Genomic DNA, 27,610 nt, shown 5'->3' on the forward strand with positions numbered 1-27,610 from the left:
AAGAAAGCTACTCATCATCGACTGCAGACTGAGGCAGCCGCTGCTGGTGGAGCTGCCACTGCTCCTACCACCCCACCCCTCCCCTGCTGCCATGCCAGCGGAACGCGAGCGCACAGGGCCCACAGTGTCTGAGGATGGACGATGGCGCACAAAGGCAGAGACCAACTGACTACATAGGTGGTTTTTATAGTACGTAATTTTGGCCTCCCTCTCAGCAGGTGTGAAAAAGGCCACCATTTTGGACCGGTAGCGAGGGTCCAACAAGGTGGACAGCCAAAAGTCATCCCTCTGTCTGATGGTTATTATTCGGCTGTCGCTACGCAAGCAACCGAGCATGCTATGGGCCATTTGTGCCAAGGAATGCGAGGGACTCCCTGCCTCCATCTCCACAGCATACTGCCACGGTGCGTCTGGGTCCTCTGTCTCCTCCTCCTCCTCCTCTACCAGATGCTCCTGCTCCTCCACTCCTGTCCGCTGAGTGGAAAAACCACCCATTTCACTCAATAATTCCTGAGCACAAATGTCCTCCTCTACCTCCTCCTCTTCTTCCTGTCCTGCCCCCACAGGGGTCATGTGGCGTTGAGATCTGTGCGCCACGTCTACCGCACCCTGACCAGCCATTGTTAACAGCATTTGTTCCAGGACGTGCAACAGAGGAATGACGTCGTTCATCCCATAGTCCTGCCGACTCACGAATAGCGTGGCCTCCTCAAAGGGCCTGAGCAAGCGGCAGGTGTCACGCATGAGCTGCCAATGGCTGACATCTAAGTTACACAGGGGAGTACCTTTATCCGCTTGTAACATCAGGAAATCGGTGATGGCCTTTCGCTGCTCGTAAAGGCGGTCTAACATGTGTAGGGTTGAATTCCACCTTGTTGCAACGTCGCAGATCAGGCGATGCTGTGGAATTCCGTTCTGCCGCTGCAGCTCAATGAGGGTGTTCTTTGCGGTGTAGGAATGGCTGAAATGCATGCACAGTTTACGTGACATTTTAAGGATGTCTTGCAGTGGGATGGTGGATTTTAGGAACCGCTTGACAACCAGATTGAACACGTGAGCCATGCATGGCGCATGGCACAACCTTCCTTGACGCAGAGCAGACACCATGTTCTTTCCGTTGTCAGTCAACATGGTTCCGATTTTTAGTTTGCGCGGAGACAGCCATCTGTCGATTTCTCTGTTCATTACACTCAGCAGTTCCTCCCCTGTGTGACTACGTTCGCCAAGGCATACCAGGTGCAGCACAGCGTGACACCGTTGCGCCCTGCACATGTGATATGCCGGTCGGGTAATGGGACTTGGCACGGGGGTGGCGGCTGAGGACACGGCGGAAAAAGAGGTGGTAGAGGCGGACATGCTTGCTGGACCAAGGACGTGCAAACGTGGAGGCAAAAGCGTCGTGACCTGTCCAAGTTGCTGGTGCGGCTGTGCCGGCACCACGTTCACCCAGTGGGCCGTAAATGACATGTACTGTCCCTGACCGTAGTTACAGCTCCACACGTCGGCGCTGCCGTGCACTTTGGCAGAGACCGACATGCTCAAAGACTGGCCCACCATCTCTTCTACATGTGAATGCAGGGCTGGCACTGCCTTTTGGGCAAAGAAATGACGGCTTGGCACTCTCCACCGCGGCGCGGCACAAGCCATCATTTCTCGGAAAGGTGCTGAGTCCACCAGTTGGAAAGGGAGGGACTGCAGCACCAGCAACTTGGACAGGAGGACGTTCAGCTTTTGCACCGTCGGGTGCGTGCTCGCAAACTGTTGTCTCTTGGATACGGATTCCAAGAAAGACTGTTGACGGAATCCGAGAAGAGGAGTAGCAGGAGAAGGAGCATCTGAACGAGCGGAAGATGCCAATGAGCGACAACTCCCCTCAGCAGAGGTGTTGGAGCCTTGACTGGCTGATAGAGGGCGATTGACGACGTCGGGTGACGGAGCAAGTAACGGAGCGGGTGATGGAGCGGGGGCTGGGGCAGGCAGAACCGCCGTATGTTTATCACGGTTTTCCCAGGCCACCGAATGGTGACGCTGCATATGCTGACGCAACGCTGTAGTCCCAACATGGGCCCCCTGGCCACGCTTGCATTTCTGGCCACATAGTCGACATACGGCTACATTTACTTCCTCGGGCGGCTTGAGGAAAAATTGCCACACCACCGAGTAGGAAACTTTGCCCCCGCTACTCTTCACTGGCTGACTGCTACTTCCTCCGTGCGCACCGGCACCACTACTGGCCGTGGTGGTAGGCTGCAGTGGAGCTGGTGCTCTACTCCGTGGACGTTTGGCTCCACTGACACTGATGCGACCCTGCTGCTGTCTCCTGGGCAACCCACCGACTGTTTTGCTCGCTGCCAAGCTGCCACCCTCTTCTCCTGATGATGCGGAAGAAATTGCCTGATGACGACGAGGCTGCCAAGTGCGATCAACCTCCTCATCATCAAGTAGGGTCTCCGCCTCACTACTAGCCCCCTCGGCTGCGTCTGGGTCAGGAGACAGACCTGTCTCTAGACCGGCTACCGAGCCACTCTCCTCGCCAGTACTTGTTCGCTTGGCTGCTGAAAAGGCCGATGTCTCCCCCCGTTCCTGACCGCCCTCTGTTAGCTCTTCCTCACTGTACAGTGGGGCTGAGCCCACAGCATGCGATACTTCGCTTGGTGAGGGAACAGCAAAGGACAGGGGCAGGTAGAGGACACGTGATTTCAGTGGGCTTGGTCCCGGGCCATGCCAACTAACGGTTGTGTCTGACGTACCCACCGACCGTTGGCTGTAGGTGTCAGAGGTGACCTGGGAAGAGGAAGACGACCGAGCCAACCAATCAATGACGGCAGGGTTGTCGGTGGAGACACGACCGCTGGATGACACCGGGAGCACTGGCCTCTGGCTGCGAATACTGCTGCCTCGACCCCTTCCTCTGCTGCCACGTCTGCTCGCTCCTAAAACATTGCCTCCTCTGCCACTCCTCTGCATGTTGTCTGACATACTATTTAATTCAACGATTAGGTGTCCCTGAGTAACAATTCTCTGGCACTCAGTAACAATTCTGTCTGTCCCTGAGTATGAATTCTGTGGCCCTGAGTAACAATTCTGTGTCTGTGCGAGTAACAATTCTGTGTCTGTGCGAGTAACAATTCTGTGTCTGTGCAAGTAACAATTTTGTGTCTGTGCGAGTAACAATTCTCTGGCACTCAGTAACAATTCTGTCTGTCCCTGAGTAACAATTCTCTGGCACTCAGTAACAATTCTGTCTGTCCCTGAGTAACAATTCTCTGGCACTCAGTAACAATTCTGTCTGTCCCTGAGTAACAATTCTCTGGCACTCAGTAACAATTCTGTCTGTCCCTGAGTATGAATTCTGTGGCCCTGAGTAACAATTCTGTGTCTGCGCGAGTAACAATTCTGTGTCTGTGCAAGTAACAATTTTGTGTCTGTGCAAGTAACAATTTTGTGTCTGTGCGAGTAACAATTCTCTGGCACTCAGTAACAATTCTGTCTGTCCCTGAGTAACAATTCTCTGGCACTCAGTAACAATTCTGTCTGTCCCTGAGTAACAATTCTCTGGCACTCAGTAACAATTCTGTCTGTCCCTGAGTAACAATTCTCTGGCACTCAGTAACAATTGTGTGTCTGTGCAAGTAACAATTCTGTGTCTGTGCAAGTAACAATTTTGTGTCTGTGAGAGTAACAATTCTCTGGCACTCAGTAACAATTCTGTCTGTCCCTGAGTAACAATTCTCTGGCACTCAGTAACAATTCTGTCTGTCCCTGAGTATGAATTCTGTGGCCCTGAGTAACAATTCTGTCTCTGTGCGAGTAACAATTCTGTGTCTGTGCAAGTAACAATTTTGTGTCTGTGAGAGTAACAATTCTCTGGCACTCAGTAACAATTCTGTCTGTCCCTGAGTAACAATTCTCTGGCACTCAGTAACAATTCTGTCTTCCCTGAGTAACAATTCTCTGGCACTCAGTAACAATTCTGTCTGTCCCTGAGTATGAATTCTGTGGCCCTGAGTAACAATTCTGTCTCTGTGCGAGTAACAATTCTGTGTCTGTGCAAGTAACAATTTTGTGTCTGTGAGAGTAACAATTCTCTGGCACTCAGTAACAATTCTGTCTGTCCCTGAGTAACAATTCTCTGGCACTCAGTAACAATTCTGTCTGTCCCTGAGTATGAATTCTGTGGCCCTGAGTAACAATTGTGTGTCTGTGCAAGTAACAATTCTGTGTCTGTGCAAGTAACAATTTTGTGTCTGTGAGAGTAACAATTCTCTGGCACTCAGTAACAATTCTGTCTGTCCCTGAGTAACAATTCTCTGGCACTCAGTAACAATTCTGTCTGTCCCTGAGTAACAATTCTGTCTGTCCCTGAGTATGAATTCTGTGGCCCTGAGTAAGAATTCTCTGGCACTCAGTAACAATTCTGTCTGTCCCTGAGTATGAATTCTGTGGCCCTGAGTAACAATTGTGTGTCTGTGCAAGTAACAATTCTGTGTCTGTGCAAGTAACAATTTTGTGTCTGTGAGAGTAACAATTCTCTGGCACTCAGTAACAATTCTGTCTGTCCCTGAGTAACAATTCTCTGGCACTCAGTAACAATTCTGTCTGTCCCTGAGTATGAATTCTGTGGCCCTGAGTAACAATTCTGTCTCTGTGCGAGTAACAATTCTGTGTCTGTGCAAGTAACAATTTTGTGTCTGTGAGAGTAACAATTCTCTGGCACTCAGTAACAATTCTGTCTGTCCCTGAGTAAGAATTCTCTGGCACTCAGTAACAATTCTGTCTGTCCCTGAGTAACAATTCTCTGGCACTCAGTAACAATTCTGTCTGTCCCTGAGTAACAATTCTGTCTGTCCCTGAGTATGAATTCTGTGGCCCTGAGTAAGAATTCTCTGGCACTCAGTAACAATTCTGTCTGTCCCTGAGTATGAATTCTGTGGCCCTGAGTAACAATTGTGTGTCTGTGCAAGTAACAATTCTGTGTCTGTGCAAGTAACAATTTTGTGTCTGTGAGAGTAACAATTCTCTGTCACTCAGTAACAATTCTGTCTGTCCCTGAGTAACAATTCTCTGGCACTCAGTAACAATTCTGTCTGTCCCTGAGTAACAATTCTCTGGCACTCAGTAACAATTCTGTCTGTCCCTGAGTAACAATTCTCTGGCACTCAGTAACAATTCTGTCTGTCCCTGAGTAACAATTCTGTCTGTCCCTGAGAATGAATTCTGTGGCCCTGAGTAAGAATTCTCTGGCACTCAGTAACAATTCTGTCTGTCCCTGAGTAACAATTCTCTGGCACTCAGTAACAATTCTGTCTGTCCCTGAGTATGAATTCTGTGGCCCTGAGTAACAATTGTGTGTCTGTGCAAGTAACAATTCTGTGTCTGTGCAAGTAACAATTTTGTGTCTGTGAGAGTAACAATTCTCTGGCACTCAGTAACAATTCTGTCTGTCCCTGAGTAACAATTCTCTGGCACTCAGTAACAATTCTGTCTGTCCCTGAGTAACAATTCTGTCTGTCCCTGAGTATGAATTCTGTGGCCCTGAGTAAGAATTCTCTGGCACTCAGTAACAATTCTGTCTGTCCCTGAGTATGAATTCTGTGGCCCTGAGTAACAATTGTGTGTCTGTGCAAGTAACAATTCTGTGTCTGTGCAAGTAACAATTTTGTGTCTGTGAGAGTAACAATTCTCTGGCACTCAGTAACAATTCTGTCTGTCCCTGAGTAACAATTCTCTGGCACTCAGTAACAATTCTGTCTGTCCCTGAGTATGAATTCTGTGGCCCTGAGTAACAATTCTGTCTCTGTGCGAGTAACAATTCTGTGTCTGTGCAAGTAACAATTTTGTGTCTGTGAGAGTAACAATTCTCTGGCACTCAGTAACAATTCTGTCTGTCCCTGAGTAAGAATTCTCTGGCACTCAGTAACAATTCTGTCTGTCCCTGAGTAACAATTCTCTGGCACTCAGTAACAATTCTGTCTGTCCCTGAGTAACAATTCTGTCTGTCCCTGAGTATGAATTCTGTGGCCCTGAGTAAGAATTCTCTGGCACTCAGTAACAATTCTGTCTGTCCCTGAGTATGAATTCAGTGGCCCTGAGTAACAATTGTGTGTCTGTGCAAGTAACAATTCTGTGTCTGTGCAAGTAACAATTTTGTGTCTGTGAGAGTAACAATTCTCTGGCACTCAGTAACAATTCTGTCTGTCCCTGAGTAACAATTCTCTGGCACTCAGTAACAATTCTGTCTGTCCCTGAGTAACAATTCTCTGGCACTCAGTAACAATTCTGTCTGTCCCTGAGTAACAATTCTCTGGCACTCAGTAACAATTCTGTCTGTCCCTGAGTAACAATTCTGTCTGTCCCTGAGAATGAATTCTGTGGCCCTGAGTAAGAATTCTCTGGCACTCAGTAACAATTCTGTCTGTCCCTGAGTAACAATTCTCTGGCACTCAGTAACAATTCTGTCTGTCCCTGAGTAAAAATTCTGTGGCCCTAATAACGTTTCTGTGGCCCTAAGTAACAATTCTCTGGCACTGAGTAACAATTCTGTCTGTCCCTGAGTATGAATTCTGTGGCCCTAACTAGCGTTTCTTTGTCCCTAAATAACGATTCTGTGGCCCTCATTAACAAGTCTGTGTCCCTGAGTAATGGTTCTCTGTCCCTAAGTAACTTCTCTCTGTCCCCAATTCTCGTTTCTGTGGCCCTAACTCTGTCCCTGTCCCTAGTACAGAGCGGTCTGCCTCTGTTCAATGACTGCAGGCAAATGAAGATTTCCAAAATGGCCGCTATATATACCTCGACCATTACACAGTGCTGGCTGGCTGGCTGCTGATTGGCTGATGCGATCACATGTCGTTGAGGAATGCATTATGGGGCAGCGCGCCTTGTCTGCGCGCCTTCCCCGACATCCCCGCTCCGTCGCCGCACATGTCAGCCGCCATTTTCGGAAAAATTTCGATTCGCGCGTCCGAATTAGGCTGTTTTTCGGATTCGGCACGAATCGAAATTTTTCCGATATTCGACTCGAATTCCACTTCGGATACTTCGATTCGCTCATCTCTAGTAACTATGTATAAAGGCAAATATATATAATATACAATTGCTTCAAAAGCCATGTTGTAATTTAATATTTATAAAAGTTATCTATTCTAAAAAGGATTAAAAAATCTGCACCCGCAGCAATTTTCTGAAAAGTCAAATGCAACACAGCAACCTGGAGGTATTCTGTATACCAGAATGCACCCAAAAGGTAATTTCCTTCTTGTACGACTGGCTCACTGATTTTCCCAGAAGTTTGCACCCAGATACAAATCGGACTTAGGCTTCCCCTGCAGTAGGAATTTCCTTTTTGGTGAGACACTTCCCAAGGGCTAAATACTTCTTAAGGGATGCAGTCAACTGCAACCTTTCTCATCAGAACACTGAGATGCACGGATGATTATAATGAACCAGTCCCTCCTATTCAGAATCAGTCTTCAATTTACACGATCAATCAAGCAGCCATTTCTTCAGAGCAGAAACAGGTAGTAATGTAAATTGATCACCGAGAGGGATGGTTTTATTCCTAGCAAAAGTGGAGTTACACTTCAAAGGTTTCCATTTATGTGGGAGTACTGTTCTGATTCAGGGAGCGCACAGGAACACATGGATTTTAATGTGTATGTTCCCATGCAGTGCACTTTGGCAGTCTAATCATTTAACTAGTACTGCAGTATCATACAATTTGTTGCCCGAAAATGCACTGTGTATGGGGTTGCTACTAAATTGTGGTTGTGGAAGCCAGTTTCATGTCACAGGTCATATACCAAGGGAACACTTGGCACAGCAACAAAACACAAGGATCTACAATGGTGAAACTGCTGAAATTCCTTGAACTTTTCTCGCTCCTAGCTGCAGCCTCACTTCTCCCGGTGCACTGAGATACAAGTGAATGAAGAATCCACCAAGAAAGGTCTCAGAAGGAATTATAGTTGAACATGACCAGGACACGAGAAGAAAACCTTTCTATCCATCTGTTATACTGTACATGGGCTCTGGACCTGTAGTAGCCATGGTCTTGGAAGGGTGCAGTGTTTGTTTGCCTCACTTCTCCCGGTGCACTGAGATACAAGTGAATGAAAAATCCACCAAGAAAGGTCTCAGAAGGAATTCTGGTTGAACAATACCACGACCCGAGAAGAAAACCTTTCTATCCATCTCTTATACTGTACATGGGCTCTGGACCTGTAGTAGCCATGGTCTTGGAAGGGTGCAGTGTTGTTTGCCTCACTTCTCCCGGTGCACTGAGATACAAGTGAATGAAGAATCCACCAAGAAAGGTCTCAGAAGGAATTCTGGTTGAACAATACCACGACCCGAGAAGAAAACCTTTCTATCCATCTCTTATACTGTACATGGGCTCTGGACCTGTGGTAGCCATGGTCTTGAAAGGGTGCAGTGTTATTTGCCGGGCACTGTGTATGGAGACTTCGGCATCCATATCAGCAGTTTGGTCGCCCACTCCATGTACAGCTGTAACATTGAGGGATCAAGACCTGTCCGCTGAGTGCTGTTTTGATGCGAATTGGTCCCTAGGGGCCACAGCGTGGAGGTGGCATGCTAGCCGGTGGTGGATACGTTTGTTAAGGCGACCAACTTACTTGTCACCAACCATTGTTTGCACCAAGTCATTTGCACCAAGTCGTATTGCTTGAAGATGCACAGAGTTTCATTGGAATGTTTTTCATTTAGTTCACATTTTTTATGACACATTTGTCTATATTTTTTTGATAATTTCATTTTTTCACCTATGCCTTTGATACACCCACCTATTGTTTCTCATATTGTGGATTACACTCTTTCTGTGGTACTATATATTTTGATCACGTGTTTGGTGCCACTTTTTCACATTTATGCTTATTTATTATTTTTGTGCTCACTTTGAGTATTTATTCACTATTGTTGGTCTGGTTCACTTATATATATTTTATATACAGGAGGCACTTAATCCCCCTGTTCACTTCATTGCTCCCCATCCTTATATACTGTATATATTTTATATGCAGGAGGCACTTAGCCGCCCTGTTCACTTCATTGCTCCCCATCGTTATATATTGTATATATTTTATATACAGGAGACACATAGTCCCCCTGTTCACTTCATTGCTCCCCATCCTTATATACTGTATATATTTTATATACAGGATACACTTAGCCCCATGTTCACTTCATTGCTCTCCATCCTTATATACTGTACGTATTTTATATACAGGATACACTTAGCCCCCCTGTTCACTTCATTGCTCCCCATCCTTATATACTGTATATATTTTATATACAGGATACACATAGTCCCCCTGTTCACTTCATTGCTCCCCATCCTTATATACTGTATGTATTTTATATACAGGAGGCACTTAGCCCCCCTGTTCACTTCATTGCTCCCCATCCTTATATACTGTACGTATTTTATATACAGGATACACTTAGCCCCCCTGTTCACTTCATTGCTCCCCATCCTTATATACTGTATATATTTTATATACAGGATACACTTAGCCCCCCTGTTCACTTCATTGCTCTCCATCCTTATATACTGTACGTATTTTATATACAGGATACACTTAGCCCCCCTGTTCACTTCATTGCTCCCCATCCTTATATACTGTATATATTTTATATACAGGATACACTTAGCCCCCCTGTTCACTTCATTGCTCTCCATCCTTATATACTGTACGTATTTTATATACAGGATACACTTAGCCCCCCTGTTCACTTCATTGCTCCCCATCCTTATATACTGTACGTATTTTATATACAGGAGGCACTTAGCCCCCCTGTTCACTTCATTGCTCCCCATCCTTATATACTGTACGTATTTTATATACAGGAGGCACTTAGCCCCCCTGTTCACTTCATTGCTCCCCATCCTTATATACTGTACGTATTTTATATACAGGAGGCACTTAGCCCCCCTGTTCACTTCATTGTTCCCCATCCTTATATACTGTACATATTTTATATACAGGAGGCACTTAGCCCCCCTGTTCACTTCATTGCTCCCCATCCTTATATACTGTATATATTTTATATACAGGAGGCACTTAGCCCCCCTGTTCACTTCATTGCTCCCCATCCTTATATACTGTATGTATTTTATATACAGGAGGCACTTAGCCCCCCTGTTCACTTCATTGCTCCCCATCCTTATATACTGTACGTATTTTATATACAGGAGGCACTTAGCCCCCCTGTTCACTTCATTGCTCCCCATCCTTATATACTGTACGTATTTTATATACCGGAGGCACTTAGCCCCCCTGTTAACTTCATTGCTCCCCATCCTTATATACTGTACGTATTTTATATACCGGAGGCACTTAGCCCCCCTGTTAACTTCATTGCTCCCCATCCTTATATACTGCATATATTTTATATACAGGAGACACTTAGCCCCCCTGTTCACTTCATGGCTCCCCATCCGTATATACTGCATATATTTTATATACAGGAGGCACTTAGCCCCCCTGTTCACTTCATTGTTCCCCATCCTTATATACTGTATATATTTTATATACAGGAGGCACTTAGCCCCCCTGTTCACTTCATTGTTCCCCATCCTTATATACTGTATATATTTTATATACAGGAGGCACTTAGCCCCCCTGTTCACTTCATTGCTCCCCATCCTTTTATACTGTATATATTTTATATGCAGGAGGCACTTAGCCCCCCTGTTCACTTAATTGCTCCCCATCCTTTTATACTGTATATATTTTATATGCAGGAGGCACTTAGCCCCCCTGTTCACTTCATTGCTCCCCATCCTTTTATACTGTATATATTTTATATGCAGGAGACACGTAGCCCCCCTGTTCACTTCATTGCTCCCCAGCCTTATATACTGTATATATTTTATACTGTATGCAGGAGACACGTAGTCCCCCTGTTCACTTCATTGCTCCCCATCCTTTTATACTGTATATATTTTATATGCAGGAGACACGTAGCCCCCCTGTTCACTTCATTGCTCTCCATCCTTATATACTGTATATATTTTATATGCAGGAGACACGTAGCCCCCCTGTTCACTTCATTGCTCTCCATCCTTATATACTGTATATATTTTATATGCAGGAGACACGTAGCCCCCCTGTTCACTTCATTGCTCCCCATCCTTATATAGGGGAGTTCTCATAATTATTTGCACTATTTTTGCACATTGCATATTATTGTTTATATATCCTTTGATCACGTAGTTGTTGTCACTACCACCTCACGGTGTTTTCTTTTGCTTTAATGTTTTTTATCTCTGGTATACATCAGTTTATATTAATTTATGGAGGACTAACGCAGCACCACCCTTGTTCGTTTATTAATAATATATTGTCACCTGCATGCAGATCACAAGGGTAGCACATTAACCTATGGTGCGGGAAACGCAAATGGAATACACCTTTCCCGCACCACATTCTGGTGTGAACTGGCCAAGAAGCTATCACGAAAAAAAACAGAAAATCTGCTTTAGATTACATTGTTATTTTAATGCCTTGTTGTTATTTTAATGTCACTTTACTTACTGGTAGCTGAAGATGCAGATGCAGGTGCAGGTGCAGATGCAGATGCAGATGAAGATGAAGCAGGAGTCGATGATGTTGTGGTCGTACTTGAAGAACCACTTGAAGAGCCGCCAGCAGGAATTCTGCAAGAAAAAAAAAGGTTGTTTGTATATTTATACAAGTAATTCACCACAAATATAGTAAACTATATCTACCATCTGTAATTTATTTCACTTATGCCCATACACATGAGAAATGAAATGTAAAGATGAATTTCATTATTCAAATATAAAAGTCCGCATCTGCAGAATTTTCCCTGTATCAGCACCATGATTTCTTATGATCATCAGCTCCATCTGGTGGTCAAATTGAAGTATTTTTTTAAAAATACCCCATTAGGGAAATATACTGCATTTTGGCCACTAAGTGGAACTGAAGATCATAAGAAGTCATAGTATTAGTGAGAATACAGGAAAATTTGTGCAGCCTGACAAATTCTTGTGATATTCATCCAATGAATGTTTTATAAATGGACACCTATATGTTAATAATAATTGAAGATACCTTTAAAGCCCCTGAACACTAGCCAAAAATGGAGATGTAAATTTGATCTAATCTAATTTGATGTATATTGCTACAGAATGTGATTAAATAATGACATTTCAATTGAGATACGAATGTGAAGTGCAGAAATACGTATTTTTCAGTTGTGGGTACACTATTGAAGGGTTAAAACCTCTGTCAGTTTATTTGGTGTCCATTAGGGAGGTTCTACATCCTATCCCAGAGGCTCATCAGAAAGTGAGATGAAGTCCCTCCAAAGAGGGGGAACATCCATTCCTAGACAGTTGGCACAAGAACTGGTGTCCCTACTGTAAAATTTCTCTTCACCTCTTTTGCTGGTGACCATTCAAAGTGGGTAAATCTGCCCAGTGGGGACACTAACAGCAATAAAAACCTGATGGTGGTTCTAACACTTTCCAGCTCTGTCTAAAACAATAAATAAAACATTTTGTCTATACATACACTTTTTTTTTCCATTGGTGTGTAATTGAATTAATCAATGTATATGTCTTTATCTCACATTGTACTGGTGCTACTACTCTTGATGTTTAATATAAATATGTGGTGGTCTTCCCAGTTCCCCTTGTTTACACTTCCAATCTGATCACACCAAACACAGAAACAAGCTGGTCAGTTTACCTCAATGGGTTTGCTTCTGGGAGGTACAGGACACTGTGCAGATGCACGGTATGCCTCTACCTGCCATGGTCATCTTTGCCATTAAGCCCATCCCAGCCCATGCCTTGTTTATTGACAGCGGCTCTGAGTGTGTGCCTCGCTGTCAAGACTTCAGGCCACCCACTGAGAGTAAAGACCCGGAACCTTCTATGAAGAAGAAAGACAGAAAGGGGCAATAGAATAAAAGATCAAAAGAGGTATACACTTTTTTTTTAATAATTAATGGGGTTTAGTTAAAAAAAAAAAAAAATGGAAGTATAAGGTCCCATTCACACTTGTAATCACTGCGATTTTGTCAAAAATTGCAAATTATGGTAAAACGCACATTAAGGTGCCATTATTCCTAATGGCATCCAAATGCTGTTCGATTTTGCCATGATTGACGCTTGGCAAAAAGTGCGCTTAAACATTGCACAAAGCTTGTTACCCAAATAGGAGCAGGAGCTTCATTTGGGCAAGAAACTCACATAGTGTATGGGCTGCCCTATGCGTGACAAGTGGAAATGCGTGTAAATTACACGTTAAAATTCTCAAGTGGGAACGCTCGTTCCCGCTATGCAATATCTGAACAGGGCTTTACAGTGTGTATTTTTAGGAGTGTCTTCACAAAGACTTTGTGTCTTTCTGTTGACCTGCAGGTCAGAGTACATAAAAAAATGATTAGCTTGAGACCTACCATTGCTTTTATTTGCTACCTGAAAACTTCCCTCTGTCTTAGCGGTGGATTTATACTGCCACTGACAGCAACCTCTCTTCTGCTATAGCAGGCTGTAATCCCCTTCCCTCTATCACAGACTTGACAATGACATCCTCTTTTGTTCTTTATATTCGAGATGGTCTATTTTTTGTTTTATGTCAAAAATCTAATAGAATGGACACCTGAGAAAGTGTTGAAGTTAAAAATAAATTCCATACAAAACCATTATTTCAGGTTTTTCACAAATTGAACCATGGGCTGTCTGCTTATACCACTCAGGAACTCCAGTGAGGAACAATCTCTACCAGAACTTAAAGTTATGACCCACCATTGTTTCAGGTTTTTCACAAATTGAATCATGGGCTGTCTACTTATGCCACTCAGGGACTCCAGTGATGAACAATCTCTACCAGAACTTAAAGTTATGACCAACCATTGTTTCAGGTTTTTCACAAATTGAACCATGGGCTGTCTGCTTATACCACTCAGGGACTCCAGTGATGAACAATCTCTACCAGAACTTAAAGTTATGACCAACCATTGTTTCAGGTTTTTCACAAATTGAACCATGGGCTGTCTACTTATGCCACTCAGGGACTCCAGTGATGAACCATCTCTACCGGAACTTTAAGTTGTGACCAAGCATTGGGGCAACCAAAAAGCCAAAGATTGGATTACCTTGCTCAACTGATATTCCATAATGTGAAATAGAAAAATAATTCATAAATCCAACTGCAAGAGTGACACATCCAATATTACCATTTAAAGACTCAGACTACATCTGTAAAAACTCCACTAGAGCTTACAGATTGGTATGTGTTGGTGGATGATCAGACCAAGTACCCAACCAGAAATGCCCTCTCATGATTCATGCAGTGACAATGCCATCTATTAAATCAGGGTCTCTCAACCAGGGTTCCTCTAGAAGTTGCTTGGGGTTCCTTGAGCAATGACCAATTTCTTCTACTCAGATAAGTTCCCACTGACACCATTGATTATTTTAGCTATCTCTAAGGGGGTAATTATTCCCAATGACCACAATTTTAAGGAGCATTCTTCCCACTGACCATCATACTAATGTATCATCAGGTATAGATATAATAATTTACAGCAGGGGTTCCCCGATTCCAGAAAGTTATTTCAAGGGTTTCTTTGTGTTGAAAAGGTTGAGTATTAGATAATTAGAAAGGCCAGTACTGTCTGGTCCACCAACTCACTTAAGGTCTTGTCCATCCAGTAGTTCTCTGTACTTGGCGATCTCCTGTTCCAGACGAGACTTGACGTCCAGAAGCATTTTGTATTCGCTGGTCTGCTGTTCCAGTTGGTTTCGGAGTTCTGCAATTTCTTCTTCTATCTTAGCTATGAGCTCCTGAATCTGAGCAAGCTGTGCACAGTATCGACCTTCTGTATCAGCCAAGGATGCTTCGAAAGCTGATTTCTGTGTATAACAGAAACATGTTTGTTACAGTTGAGTCAAGGCCCTTGACTCGAAATTCTCTTTCAAGCTAATTGCAACCTATTTATCTCTCTATTACAAAATTGGTTCGACTACAGTGCTCTTCACATGCTAAAAAAAAAGACAGACAAAAAGAAATTGGGCTGCTGTGGGGCTCATTATTATTTTAGAGTCCCATATAGTCTGGCTGCATTATAATGTATCCAGACAGTGGTAATATTAACAATAGAGTGTGGGATGACAACATTGCTGGAAACTTCAGTGCAACAAAGGCACTGTGTTGTCAGCTCATACTGGAAGTTAGGGGCACACTGGATTACTTGCAGATCAACTGGTATTTTTATGTAATGGCAGCCTTTCTTGAGGTATAAAACATGGGAAAATGTGTATTTGTTGCAGAGATTTACTGAATGCTGCTCTTTTCTTAATGTCTTGCCATGGTATACACTATAATGTTTGAAGTGGATGTAAAGCCAAAACTCTTGTTTGTTTTGTTTTAGATAGAGTGGGGAAGGGTTAAAATCTCTTCCTGGCTATTTTTTTGTTGTCTGTATACCATTGGGTAAGTGTCCCTTCACTGTCTGTCCCAGAGATGCAACGGAAAGTTAGAGGAACCCTCCCAAAATTAGGGGAAATTTTCTTCTTAGACAGGTGTCCCCTTTGGAAAATGGGGACCTCTTGTCCTGGACACTAAAATTTTAGATTTTCTATTGTCCTTGCCACTAGGAAAATTGAAGGGATGAATCTAGCCAATGGACACAGAGACAACAATAGGAAACCGACAGAAGGTCTAACCTTTTCCCATTCCAAAAGTAAAATGTTTTGACCAGAGATACACTTTAAGAATAACCTGGTCCTATGTAATGGGATTCATTTTGCAATAGAGAGCCAAGGAACCTGCCAATGATTTTGCTGTTGTGCCCCATGGCATAATTAATTATGATGCTACCTGCACCTATATATACTGTATTATAAGCAAATAATACTTGTAGTTTTTTACATCAAACAGTAATAATTCAGGATTCCTGAGTCTTTAATTGACAGATTAAAGGTAAATCAGGGGAACATAAACATATACATACCATGCTGAGCTGAGACTGTAGTTCTATCTCTAAGCCTTGGAGTGTGTGCTTCAGATTTGTTATCTCTGTTTTGGATGTCTGGACCTCTTGACCTCCGGAAACAACCTGTGCCTGCAGTTCTTTGGTCTGAAACATACAATTACCCCAAACAAGGTGACCAAACATTAAGAGCTTTATACTTGCAAGAGAACAATAGATGGTTAAATAAGGACCAATGTCAGATTGAGACAAAATCTACAAATCAGCAAATGCTATAAAGTGACCTTTAGGCAAATAAATGTTTGTAACCATTTACCATTCTACTGCTGTCGCCTCAAATCTTCAGTGGGCTACTCAATTGTTTTGCCAGTCCAAATATTTAAATATTTGTGGGGAGGCAGAGCGTGGTGCAGTAATACGCTGAGTTAAGTTGCAGGAAGTAGAACTTGCATTAAAGTCAAAGTTCAACTCTACAAACAACCCAGTGGGAAGGCATCTGACCGGGAACAGTCACAAGTTGTCAGTGTGGAATAGAGTAAGTCTCAGACTTGCTGGCAGAATCTGTCCTAAAGGGTGGAATGCAGCCTGGCCAGCCTGTATCCAAAGGGGAGGATGCCAGAAAGGATGGTGTGTCCCTATCATGTCCCTACTCATCTAGAACTTTTCCCTACCACTAGCCACTTTTTCAGACAGACGGGTGATCTATCTCTACACTATCCACTCATAAAAATGCGCACCAAACCCAGGAGTCAGGATCTTAAATAGACTTTGCCTGACCCAAGATGGCCACCAGAGTTACGTGGGGTGGCAACATCCAACTGCATTGCTTCCCCAGTGACCCAGGAAACCATAAAGGAGCATTGTTCCTCTTGACTTCCTCTCCCTCTGCAATGCTGCTGTGGTTGAGCACTACCTATAGTGGAGAAAATAAATTGCACCTGCCTATATATTGATAGTTGACGGTGTTTTGTGGGTGTTTTTGAACACAAGAGTAATAACTATAGCTACAGAAATATCCTTACCGTTCACCTAAATGTGAATTTTCACAACCCCAAATCTCTTACAAGTATGAACAAGCACGAAACACATAAAGTGGTATAATAGAGACGCCCTCCTTCAACCAAATTTCAACCGAAAAATTGCTTGCTATTATCTTTATCCTCTAATTTTCCTCATTATTTCCTTTGTTTAAAGCAAACTGAAATATGGAGACCTCCTTGTGAAAATTCTACAATTGTATTCTAGATAGCATACCTCCTCTTCTCTGAAGAACATGGTGAGGCTAGGGATTTATTTGCAAGACAGCTTTGTGGAAGCAAATGTTTACTGTTGTTTTAATGCCAGTGGGAGCACAATAGCTTAAAGACCAACTTCAGCATTTTTGTGGTCCTGAGAGAAGTACTGTGAACCCAGGCTGGTAAGAGGACTCACCCCCAAGGAGTGCATCCATGATGGTTTTGGCATACAGGAAGTGAAGGAATAACAGAAGGAATGCCGTCTTTTAACCCAGAAAAGGACCAGAACTGAACTGAAGAGGGGTGAGGGACAGAAATTAAGGAGGGAGTGTGGCTGTTTTATTTTTATTTTTTTTGTCTAGGCTACAGGGCCATTTTGGAGAGGGCAAAATGGCGGCACAGTACTGAAAAGGACATAAATGAAACACACATATGATACCTACAGAAATTGTGAGTTTTTGGCTGGTACCCAATCAAAACTCTGTTCTGATGAAGCTACCTTGCAATAGTAGACAACTGCAAAGGTCATGGAAGTGGCAAACCAGAGTTGGGGAAAGATGGCCCCACATCAATGAAAAAGGGATGATCTAAACCAGGCATCACTAAATGGAGGACCGCGGTCTGGACTCAGACCAAATGACAGTCCTATCCGGACCAGGGCTCTGCCACACAGCAACCTGGTGTCCTCTCCCAGCTGATTACCTCCTTCCCCCGCTGCTGCCTCATACAGCAGCTGACAAGCAGAAGACGTGGCATGCCCGGACAGAGGGTGGGACCACCAATCTCTCAAGTCGGTGACTTGCTGCCAGGACATGGGGTGGTCCCAGCAACCAATCTCCCGCCCGCCAACAGGAAATGCTTGGTAGCCCCCCAGTCCAGACACAACGCTTCCCCGCCCACTAACCAAGCAAGGTAGAACTGGAAAGAACTGGAAAGGTTGTAGAACTGGAAAGGTTGTAGAGAGGCTATGATTGGAGGAGGGAAACTGGATGTAGGGGAGGGGGCTTTCATGTAATGGGGACTGGGGGATGTAAAGAAGGGGGGCTGTGAAGGGACTAGTATACATAAAAAGGGGGGGCTGTGAAGGGACTGGTATACAAGAATTGGGGGGCTGTGAAGAGGCTGGTATACAACAAAAGGGGGCTGTGAAAAACACTAGTATGCATGAAAGGGGGGGAGGTATGCAGGGGACTGAGACACAAGGAAAAGGGGGGCCATGAAGGGGACTGGGATATCATAAATGGGGAGGGGGTTGTGAAGGGGACATGAATGAAAGTAAAGGGGGGGGGGACCTGTGAAGGGGACTTGGATGCAAGGAAAGGGGGGCTGTGAAGGGGACTGGGATGCAAGAAAGTGGGGTGTAATGTAAGGTGAGGGCTGTTATGTGAAAGGAACTGAGATGTAAAGAGGGGGGCTGTGATATGAAGGAGTGACAAAGGGGACCTGTGAAAGGGAGAGGAACTGTGATGTGAAGGGGGACTGGGATACTGAAGGAAAGGAGACACTGTGATGTAAAGGGGGTCTTTGATGCAAAGGGGACCAGTGAACTAAAGGGGCACTGTGATGTGAAGTGGGGGCTTTATTGTAAAGAAGGGGCTATATTGTAAATGGGGGTCTGCAATGTAAAGGAGGTGCTGTGATGTAAAGGGGGGCTGTATTGTAAATAGGGGCTGTATTGTAAATGGGGGGCTGTAATGTAAAGGAGGTCTGCGATGTAAAGGGGGGGCTGTATTGTAAATGGGGGGGGCTGTAATGTAAAGGAGGTGCTCTGATGTAAAGGGGGGCTGTATTGTAAATGGGGGGCTGTAATGTAAAGGGGGTGCTGTGATTTGAAGGGGGGCTGTATTGTAATGGGGAGTGCTGTAAAGGGGTCTGTATTGTAAAGGGGAGTGTTGTGATGCAAACAGGGCACTGTTGTGTAAAGGGGACACTGTAATGCAAAGTGAAGCTGTGATGTGAAGGGGGTGATGTAATGTAAAAGAGGGCTGTATTGTAAAGGGGGGGGTACTATGATATAAAGAGGGGCACTGTTATGTAAAGAGAGGGGGTTCTGCAATGTAAAAAGGGAGCACTGTGGTGTAAAGGGGAGACAGTGATGTAAAGAAGGGCTGTGATTTAAAGGGGGGGGGGGGCTATGATGTAAAGGGGAAACTACAATGTACAGGTGGGGAGCGGCTGTGATATGGAAGATGTGTGGTGACATAGCACAAATATGAGACTCAGACCCCTCCTGAAGAAAAATGTTACATACTCCATTTCTAAACCATTCAATGTTTTGCAGTTCTTCCCCTTACCTGAGCTACGAACATTGCTTCAGCATTCTGCCGGTATTTATCAGCCAATCTTTCGTATTCGGCTCTCATATCAGCCAGGATCTTGCTAAGATCAATGCCTGGAGCTGCGTTCATCTCCACATTGACTGTTCCACTGGCTTGTCCTTGCAATCCCTTCATTTCCTAAAAAAAAATGACAAGTATTATTATTATTTCCTCAGTCTGAAGTCATGCACTTGTTTAAAGCTTCATTGTGTTTTCAGTTTAATAAGCTCAATAAATTCCAGGTACAACTAAACAAAAGATGTGTAAAATGTACAGTTCATTTTCTTTAGAAATAAGCCATTTCCCTGCAATCTTGCTGCAGAGACAGACCCTTGCTCTTTGTGTTGAGCTTTGGACCAAAAAGGTCACTGCTCCCACACAGAGAGAATGGGTTCTTCTCTACAACAAGGTGACAGGAGACAGGCTTCTTTACTCAGGCTGTGGCTGCTTTCTAATTGGGAGGGGACTGGCTTTTCTACTGAGGATGTGGCTGCTTTCTAATTTAAAAAATAAACTCTAGGCTTTGTGCCCCTGATTGGAACTGAACTGAAGAGGGGTGAGGGAGAGTTCCCTGACTGGAACTGAACTGAAGAGGGTGAGGGACAGTTCATTGACTGGAACTGAACTGAAGAGGGGTGAGGGACAGTTCCCTGACCAGAACTGAACTGAAGAGGGGTGGGGGACAGTTCCCTGACTGGAACTGAACTGAAGAGAGGTGAGGGACAGTTCCCTGATGAACTGAACTGAAGAGAGGTGAGGGACAGTTCCCTGATGAACTGAACTGAAGAGAGGTGAGAGACAGTTCCCTGACCAGAACTGAACTGAAGAGGGGTGAGGAACAGAGTGAGTGTGGCTGTTTTTTTTTTCATTTTGTTTGTCTAGGCTACAGGGCCATTTTGGAGAGGGCAAAATACAAATCAGGTGCAGGCACAGTACTGAAATGGACATAAATGAAACACATATGATGCCTACAGAAATTGTGAGTTTTTGGCTGGTGCCCAATCAAAACTCATTTAGCAGTTTAATGAGTTTATAAATCTTCAAGCAATATACTGGACCATATTTCCTCATCTTAGGCCTACTTCTTACCTCTTCATGGTTCTTCTTCATGTAAGCCAGTTCCTCTGTAAGACTCTCAATCTGGCTTTCCAGGTCAGACTTAGATAGAGTTAGATCATCCTGGACTCTGCGAAGGCCATTGATGTCAGCCTCCACGCTCTGGCGAAGAGCCAATTCATTCTCGTACCTGACAAAATGAAAGCCTTGTGAATAATAATGGAAAATATAATAAATATGAATTAATGGATAAAATGCAATTTAGCCAATGTATACCTGACAAGATAACTAGATCTGCTTAGCCTACCCAAAACTGGTATTACAGTTTTTTGTAGATCTTGGAGATTCAAACTACCTGAGAACTTCTTCCATCTCTGAAGGACTCGGTTGGAAGAGTTCTGCATATGCTCTATATACTTTATTTTTTTTTCTAGTTCTCTATATACTTGATGTTGCCATTATGTGGGGTTCCCACTCTTCTTATGTATTTTTTATAGAGAAAACAACACAGTAGATAAAACATGCAAGTGTTGAGAGGAACATCTAAAACTTCCAAGTAGACAGGAGCTCATTGGAGTCATTCATTTTGGTCTTCTTGTTGGCACATCCAAAACATACAAGAACCCATGCCCACCAGACCTCAGCTACTGTATATCTAAAATATCATCTTTAGGTACAATGAGATTTTAAAGGACAGAAAACATCAGTATGCATTGGCACATCTGAGCCTGGAGTACACATAGGTCTCCATCTCTATTCCATTGCCATTATAACAGTGATACATTTAATTCTGGTACTTACTTCAGCCTGAAGTCATCAGTGGTGAGTCTAGTGTTATCAATCTCCAGAAGCACTATGTTATTCTCTTTAGTGGCGGCAAAGATCTGTAAGTCAAAGCCACACAGAAAGGATTACGTTAAACACAATAAGCTGTAAAACTTGTCTTTAAATATTAAAGCTAAACACCAGTTTAAAAAAAAATCTCCAGTAACACTGGATATTTCCCACAGCAGTGATGTAAAGGACTCACATCTTACAGCCTCCCCTTTAAGTTCCCAAATCCATTCACCAAAATTCTAGGGTTCCTCTCCCAGAATGCAAGGTGTTCTGTGAATGGAGGAGGAAACAACAAATAACAGGCTCTCCCTTCATCTATTCACAGAACACTTTGCATTCTGGGAAAGGAATACTGATGTGTTTGTGAATGGATTAGAGGACAGGAAGGGAAGGGAGAACACGGCAAGTCCTTCATGGCTTTAGTTGCTGCTCTTGATCCCCACAGTGCCAGAAGATCCCCATGGGAGTGTCCAGCATCAACGGAGGGAGGATTTTTACAGTAACCAGCAGAACATGGGATAGGCTTCATTAGAGGCATCTTATGTGACTGTTGCTGTGTTCCCAAAAAGTGATTGTAAGCCAGATGATACACAGAGATGAAACAAATCCTACTACATAAATTATACTGTTTGCTTGCAGCCCTCTCTCCTCTACAGCCATTCAAACTACACAAATCAAAGGCTATTTCTCAGCTCCAGAAAGCAGGGGGAAGGGATCTAATGCTGCACAACATAAAACAGGGAGCTGAGTGTAATCTGGGACCTTAGTGGAGTGAATGGACACACCCACCTCTACACAGTTTCATAGAGACACATGCACAGCTGAGGCTGTACACAACCTTCTGTGTGCAGGAAGAAGGGCAGGGCCATCTACAGAGATTATGTGGGGTTGGCATAACCCATCAGGAGTTACTCATGCAGATAGCATATAGAAATTACACACTGTGCTTTAGATCGGGGGTCTCCAAACTGTGGCCCGAGGGCCAGATATGACCCATTGCTATCCTTTATCTGGCCCTTGGGGCACTATTCCTCCCACAGAGACCAACAATGGGGCAATACTTCCATTGAAACAAAAGATTTTGTACTATTTTTCCCACTAATACCAATGATGGGGCACTACTCCTCCTCCTGACCATCAACCGTGAGGTCAGGTGCATTCTCACTGATGCTGGGACCCGGGCATTTTCTACCCCCACTGGCCCTAATCCGCCCCTCCTAAAGTTTGAATACAGGATACTGGCTCTTTGAAATGTTTGGAGACCCCTGCTTTAAATTAAGGCAAGTACACACTGTAGAAGAATATGCTTTGTTCATCTTCATTTCAGTGGTTTACAACCACTTTAGGGACAGTTCTGCTTAGTTCATACTAACAGGACAGTACAATTCATTTTATGAAACCTCATACCAAGTGCACGAAATCACAGACACTAAAAAGATGATGTGCAGGGATCTACATTTTCTAATCTTTTTTCTATGTATTTAAAGTAGAGCAATAAGGGCAATAAAAGTTGTTTTCTGATTGGCTGGCATGGGTTATGTGGGTATAGCATAAAAGAAAAACATTACCCATTCTTCTATTAAATTTTGAACACAGAGTTAGATACCGCAGAGCGCTTTTATATTACATAATAATATAAGTATGTATAAATTATGCCTAAACTTGTTCCCCACAAGGCAAGGTTTTCTCAACAAGCTCATTAGCGTACATTATGATGATTTATAGATGTCATGATAGTTTGCATGTCAGTGTGCTTTTAAAGACTACAACTGAATCTTTACAGACCTTCTATAACCAAAATAATGTTTACAATTAAAATTTCTAGATGAGAATATTAACAAATGTGCATGCTTGTAAAGCAAGACCAACAGCCAAGACATTTGATGAGTTAAATTAATATTATTATTCATTGTATATTTATCACTGAATAAAGTCAGACAGCAATAGGGAACTACTGATGCTTGATTACTCATTTTTTGCTAAAGGTTTATTACTGATTAATACAGTGCAAACAACATGATATGGGTCTTCTCACCGATGGAGTCATTTAATACAGAGGTAAGTTCACAGTGATCATTGACCAAAAGGTATTGACCACTTATTTTAGTTATAGACCAGGGTCTCCAGATTTTTGAAACAAAGGGCCAATTAATGGCCCTTCAAACTTTAGGGGAGCAGGACTGTTGCCAGTGGGAGTAAAAAATACTGTACCCTGGCATCGGTGGGAGTAAACAATGCCATAGGCTTGGCGGTCTGTGGGAGTAAAAAAATTATCTCATTGGTATCAGTGGGAGGACTGGTGCTCCATCAATGGTGTCAGTGGGAGGAAAAGTTCCTCATCTCTGGAGTTTGTGGGAAGAATAGTGTTCCATTGTTGGTGCCAGTGGGAAGAATAGTACCCCATTGTTTGTGTGAGTGGGAGAAATAGTACCACCTTGTTGGTGTCAGTGGGAGGAATAGTGCCCCAAGGTCCCCAAAGGGGCACATCTGGCCCCTGTTATAGACTATTGACCTGTTAACTGAATGAAAGATCATCAACAAATTCCTCCATCCACAATAATATTCAGTTAGTTTGTGGGAAGAATAGTGTCCCATTGTTGGTGCCAGTGGGAAGAATAGTACCCCATTGTTTGTGTCAGTCGGAGAAATAGTACCGCCTTGTTGGTGTCAGTGGGAGGAATAGTGCCCCAAGGCCCCCAAAGGGGCACATCTGGCCCCTGTTATAGACCATTGACCTGTTAACTGAATGAAAGATCATCAACAAATTCCTCCATCCACAATAATATTCAGTTTTTCAATCGACTTTTGTCAAGCCGGTTAGTGCCAACAGGGTTATCCGCAGCTTGACTTGCAACTGATTCAGCTAGCTATGTATGGCTAGCTTTAGGGATGTCTCACAAGTATTGGGATAAATGTGTTCCAAATCTATCCTCCCCCCCCTCTCTCTCTCTCTCTCTCTCTCTCTCTCTCTCTATCTATCTATCTAGGTATCTATCTATCTATCTATCTATCTATCTATCTATCTATCTATCACTCTATCACTCTATCTATCTATCTATCTATCTATACATCATTTAATATACTGTATATTCTGAGTGCTGTTGAAAGCTATAGCGGTGAGACTGTTAATTGCCCAAAGCAATTAAATTCAAAGTATTAATTATGTCATGAAACATAGAGCAGTGTTGGCCGACAAGAAATTTAACATGTTCTCTGCCACCTGGAGAACAGACATTGCTGAGACTGGTAAACTATACTTGTTTATAGCTAAATTGGGTCCCATTTGAGACCTGTGGAGGACATATGTGTGGTGCAATGTCGGTCACATGGTTTAGAGTCATCAAAGGAGGCAAGTTACTATTTTTGGCAGTGTGCACAGAGGTAAACCATCAAGACAAGTGAGATAATAAACTTTTATGTTTAATTATGTCTTTACAGACTTACAGATTGTGCCAAATGGAAAATGTTTGAGCTCTTTGCTTTTGAGGTCTGTCTTGGTATGCTTTAAAATATAAATTGAAAGTCTTACCTTGTCACGGATATCCTGAATGGTCTTGTAATATTGACTGTAATCAGCAGCTTTACTAACAGGACTTTGCTTTTCATACCATTCCCGAATCTTTTTCTCCAATTCAGCATTGGATTCCTCCAAGCTACGCACTTTGTCCAAATAGTTGGCCAAGCGGTCATTTAAGTTCTGCATGGTTTGCTTTTCATTGGTAGCAAGGAGACCTTCACCAAATCCACCTCCCTGGTTAAATCCATATCCACCACCAGCTCCTCCACCAAAACCAGAACCAGCTCCTCCACCAAAGCCAGCACCAGCTCCTCCACCAAAGCCAGCACCTGCACCTCCACCAAAGCCAGCTCCAGCTCCTCCACCAAATCCAGCTCCTGCTCCTCCACAAAAGCCAGCACCTGCTCCTCCACCAAACCCAGCACCTGCTCCTCCATCAAAACCAGGACCGCCACCATATCCATACCCTGCATAACCACCATCAAAACCAGCACCTAAATCACCAACTTGACAGTAACCTACATTGCCACCATAAGCTCCCCCTGCTCCACTAGCAGCATATTTGGAAAAAGAAACAGAGGGCCTGGGCCCAGGACCTTTGGCACCACCTAGAGACCCAGTAGATGTCCTGTAGGATGATGATGAAGTGTGGAAAGCCATGTCTGCAAGCTCTAAATAATCTTAAGCCAAAGCCGAGGAATTGGTGACTAACACAGCCTGTTCTAGCACTGCAGAATCATGTTATGAACCCCACTGGTCTCCTTATAAATCCTTTTCCATGGGTGTCAACTTTCAAAACCTGATTAATATTCACTACGTAGCTGCCAAGAGTGACATATATGCCAATAATGAATTGATTGGACATGTGTTTTTTTTTTTGTAATTTTCTATCTTGGATACTGTTGACACACGATTTTCAAAAGCAGATCTTTTGTTTATGTTCATAAACCTATAATTTAGACTGGGAGGGTGCCTGGATATATTGGCTCCGGTGTATCACACAATGACATCTCAATGAACTCTTCTGAGGGATCAGAATCCACCCACGTTACTTAATCAGCCGTGGGGAATAGGTAATATAAAGATGTTAACATCAAGTCTACTACAACCATGTAAAATGATACTGATATAATCTGAGGGGTCGTTAATACAAAGCTTACCCACCAGACGGAAAATGATAATTTTAAGTAATGTACCATTTCCAGTTGATCATTTGTCTTAAGACAATCGTGAGTTTAATCAATTTTAGTATCACGATCCTGGCAAAAGATCAATATTGCCAGCAAAATAGATCTTATTCAGTTTTTTTACATCATATAAATGATTTTCATAATGATTGGGGGTTTTTTTTCAATAAAAAATAAATAAAAGATTGTGTAGAACACACATGTTCATGTATTTATGACTACTATGTCTTGTACCTCTAACAGCGCTCTGGTCAAGAAAGTATGTAAGAATGTTAATTGGCCATGTTCAGTTATTTTTTTGCACTCTTGGTTTAAAACAATTTGCTTTATAATCCTGCTGAAGTTACAAACTTTAAAACTGATATCCACCTTTATTGTCACTTTAACTAGTTCATATCAAGCTGGCCCGTACAAACTCATTTCTACTTGAAGACCAAACCATTTCTGGCACTTTTTGTTTACATGTAAACCTCTGTACTAGATTGGTTTGGTTTATTTGGTTTTGGGAAAAAATACACTTTTTTTTTAATTTAATACAAAAAACACACTATATAACCCAATTTTTGGTAAAATATAAAAGATGATGTTAAGCTGAGTAAATAGATACCACACATGTCATGCTTTAAAATTGGGCACTCCCATTCAACAGCGACAATGTAAATTTTTACTATCCATAGGTGATGCTTTAAAAGCTTTTACACTTTAGATTTATAGAGGAGGTCTAATGCTAGACTTACTGCCCATGATCTGTCCTAGATTGTAAGCTCCAAGGAGCAGGGCCCTCCTATCCCTCTTGTATTGAACTGTATTGTTGCTGTATTGTCTCCCTTTATATTGTAAAGCGCTGAGCAAATGGTTGGCGCTATATAAATCCTGTATAATAATAATAATGTTCACGGTGATACCTCACATGTGTGGGATGGTCGCGTGCAGGACCGACAAGTGCGTTCACCTTTGTACGGGGGCACTTTATTTATTTTTTAATCACTTTTGTTGCTGTTACATGGAATGTAAGCATCCCTTCTGACAGCAATAAATCACGCGAATGAATGCTTTTTTTGTTTTTTTTCTTTTATTGGTGTCATGTTTTTCCAAGTAAACACCACCCTACCACAGTAGAAAGGTGGTGAGTGGTCCGCAAGTGGATATGCTGGAAAGTGGAGAGGAAATAAAGCATCCTTTTGCTTGCCTCAATGGAAATTCTTCGAAAAGTGGAATTTTAAATCCAATTGTCTAAGAATAATTATCAGATATATGTAAAAAAAAAAAAAAAAAAAATGCAAAAACGTTCTATGTTTCCATACTCCATTCTGACAGCCGTAAACACAACTGCTGGGGCAACCTGAGCAATCACATTTATACCAGGAGCAGAAAAGAGTGAAAAATCGAAGGAACCAGCTGAAAGATTGTTGGTGCCGGCTGTCAGAATACAATAGCCACACCAGGGGATTTGTCCATTCAAACTCTTTC

General features: G+C 43.1%; 1 protein-coding gene across 2 annotated transcripts in view; it reads right to left on the minus strand.

The window, feature by feature from the left end:
- Positions 1-25,695, minus strand: part of LOC149464474 (keratin, type I cytoskeletal 19-like) — a 36,769-nt gene extending 11,074 nt beyond the window's left edge. The window contains exons 1-7 of one of the 2 annotated variants that reach the window (XM_089674442.1): positions 24,966-25,695; positions 21,401-21,483; positions 20,633-20,789; positions 19,520-19,681; positions 16,012-16,137; positions 14,691-14,911; positions 11,556-11,677 (exon numbers count right to left, since the gene is read on the minus strand). In XM_089674442.1, the coding sequence (XP_089530568.1) occupies positions 11,556-11,677; positions 14,691-14,911; positions 16,012-16,137; positions 19,520-19,681; positions 20,633-20,789; positions 21,401-21,483; positions 24,966-25,613 (1,519 nt within the window). In that variant the 5' untranslated portion in view covers positions 25,614-25,695. The remainder of the gene's footprint in view (positions 1-11,555; positions 11,678-14,690; positions 14,912-16,011; positions 16,138-19,519; positions 19,682-20,632; positions 20,790-21,400; positions 21,484-24,965) is intronic. The other variant, XM_089674441.1, reaches the window with a different exon arrangement.
- Between the last annotated feature and the right edge of the window lie 1,915 nt (positions 25,696-27,610).

This window comes from Staurois parvus, unplaced genomic scaffold (genome assembly GCF_062004578.1).
Source record: "Staurois parvus isolate SC_StPar_1 unplaced genomic scaffold, SC_StPar_1.0 ptg000151l, whole genome shotgun sequence".
NCBI classification, from domain to species: domain Eukaryota; kingdom Metazoa; phylum Chordata; class Amphibia; order Anura; family Ranidae; genus Staurois; species Staurois parvus.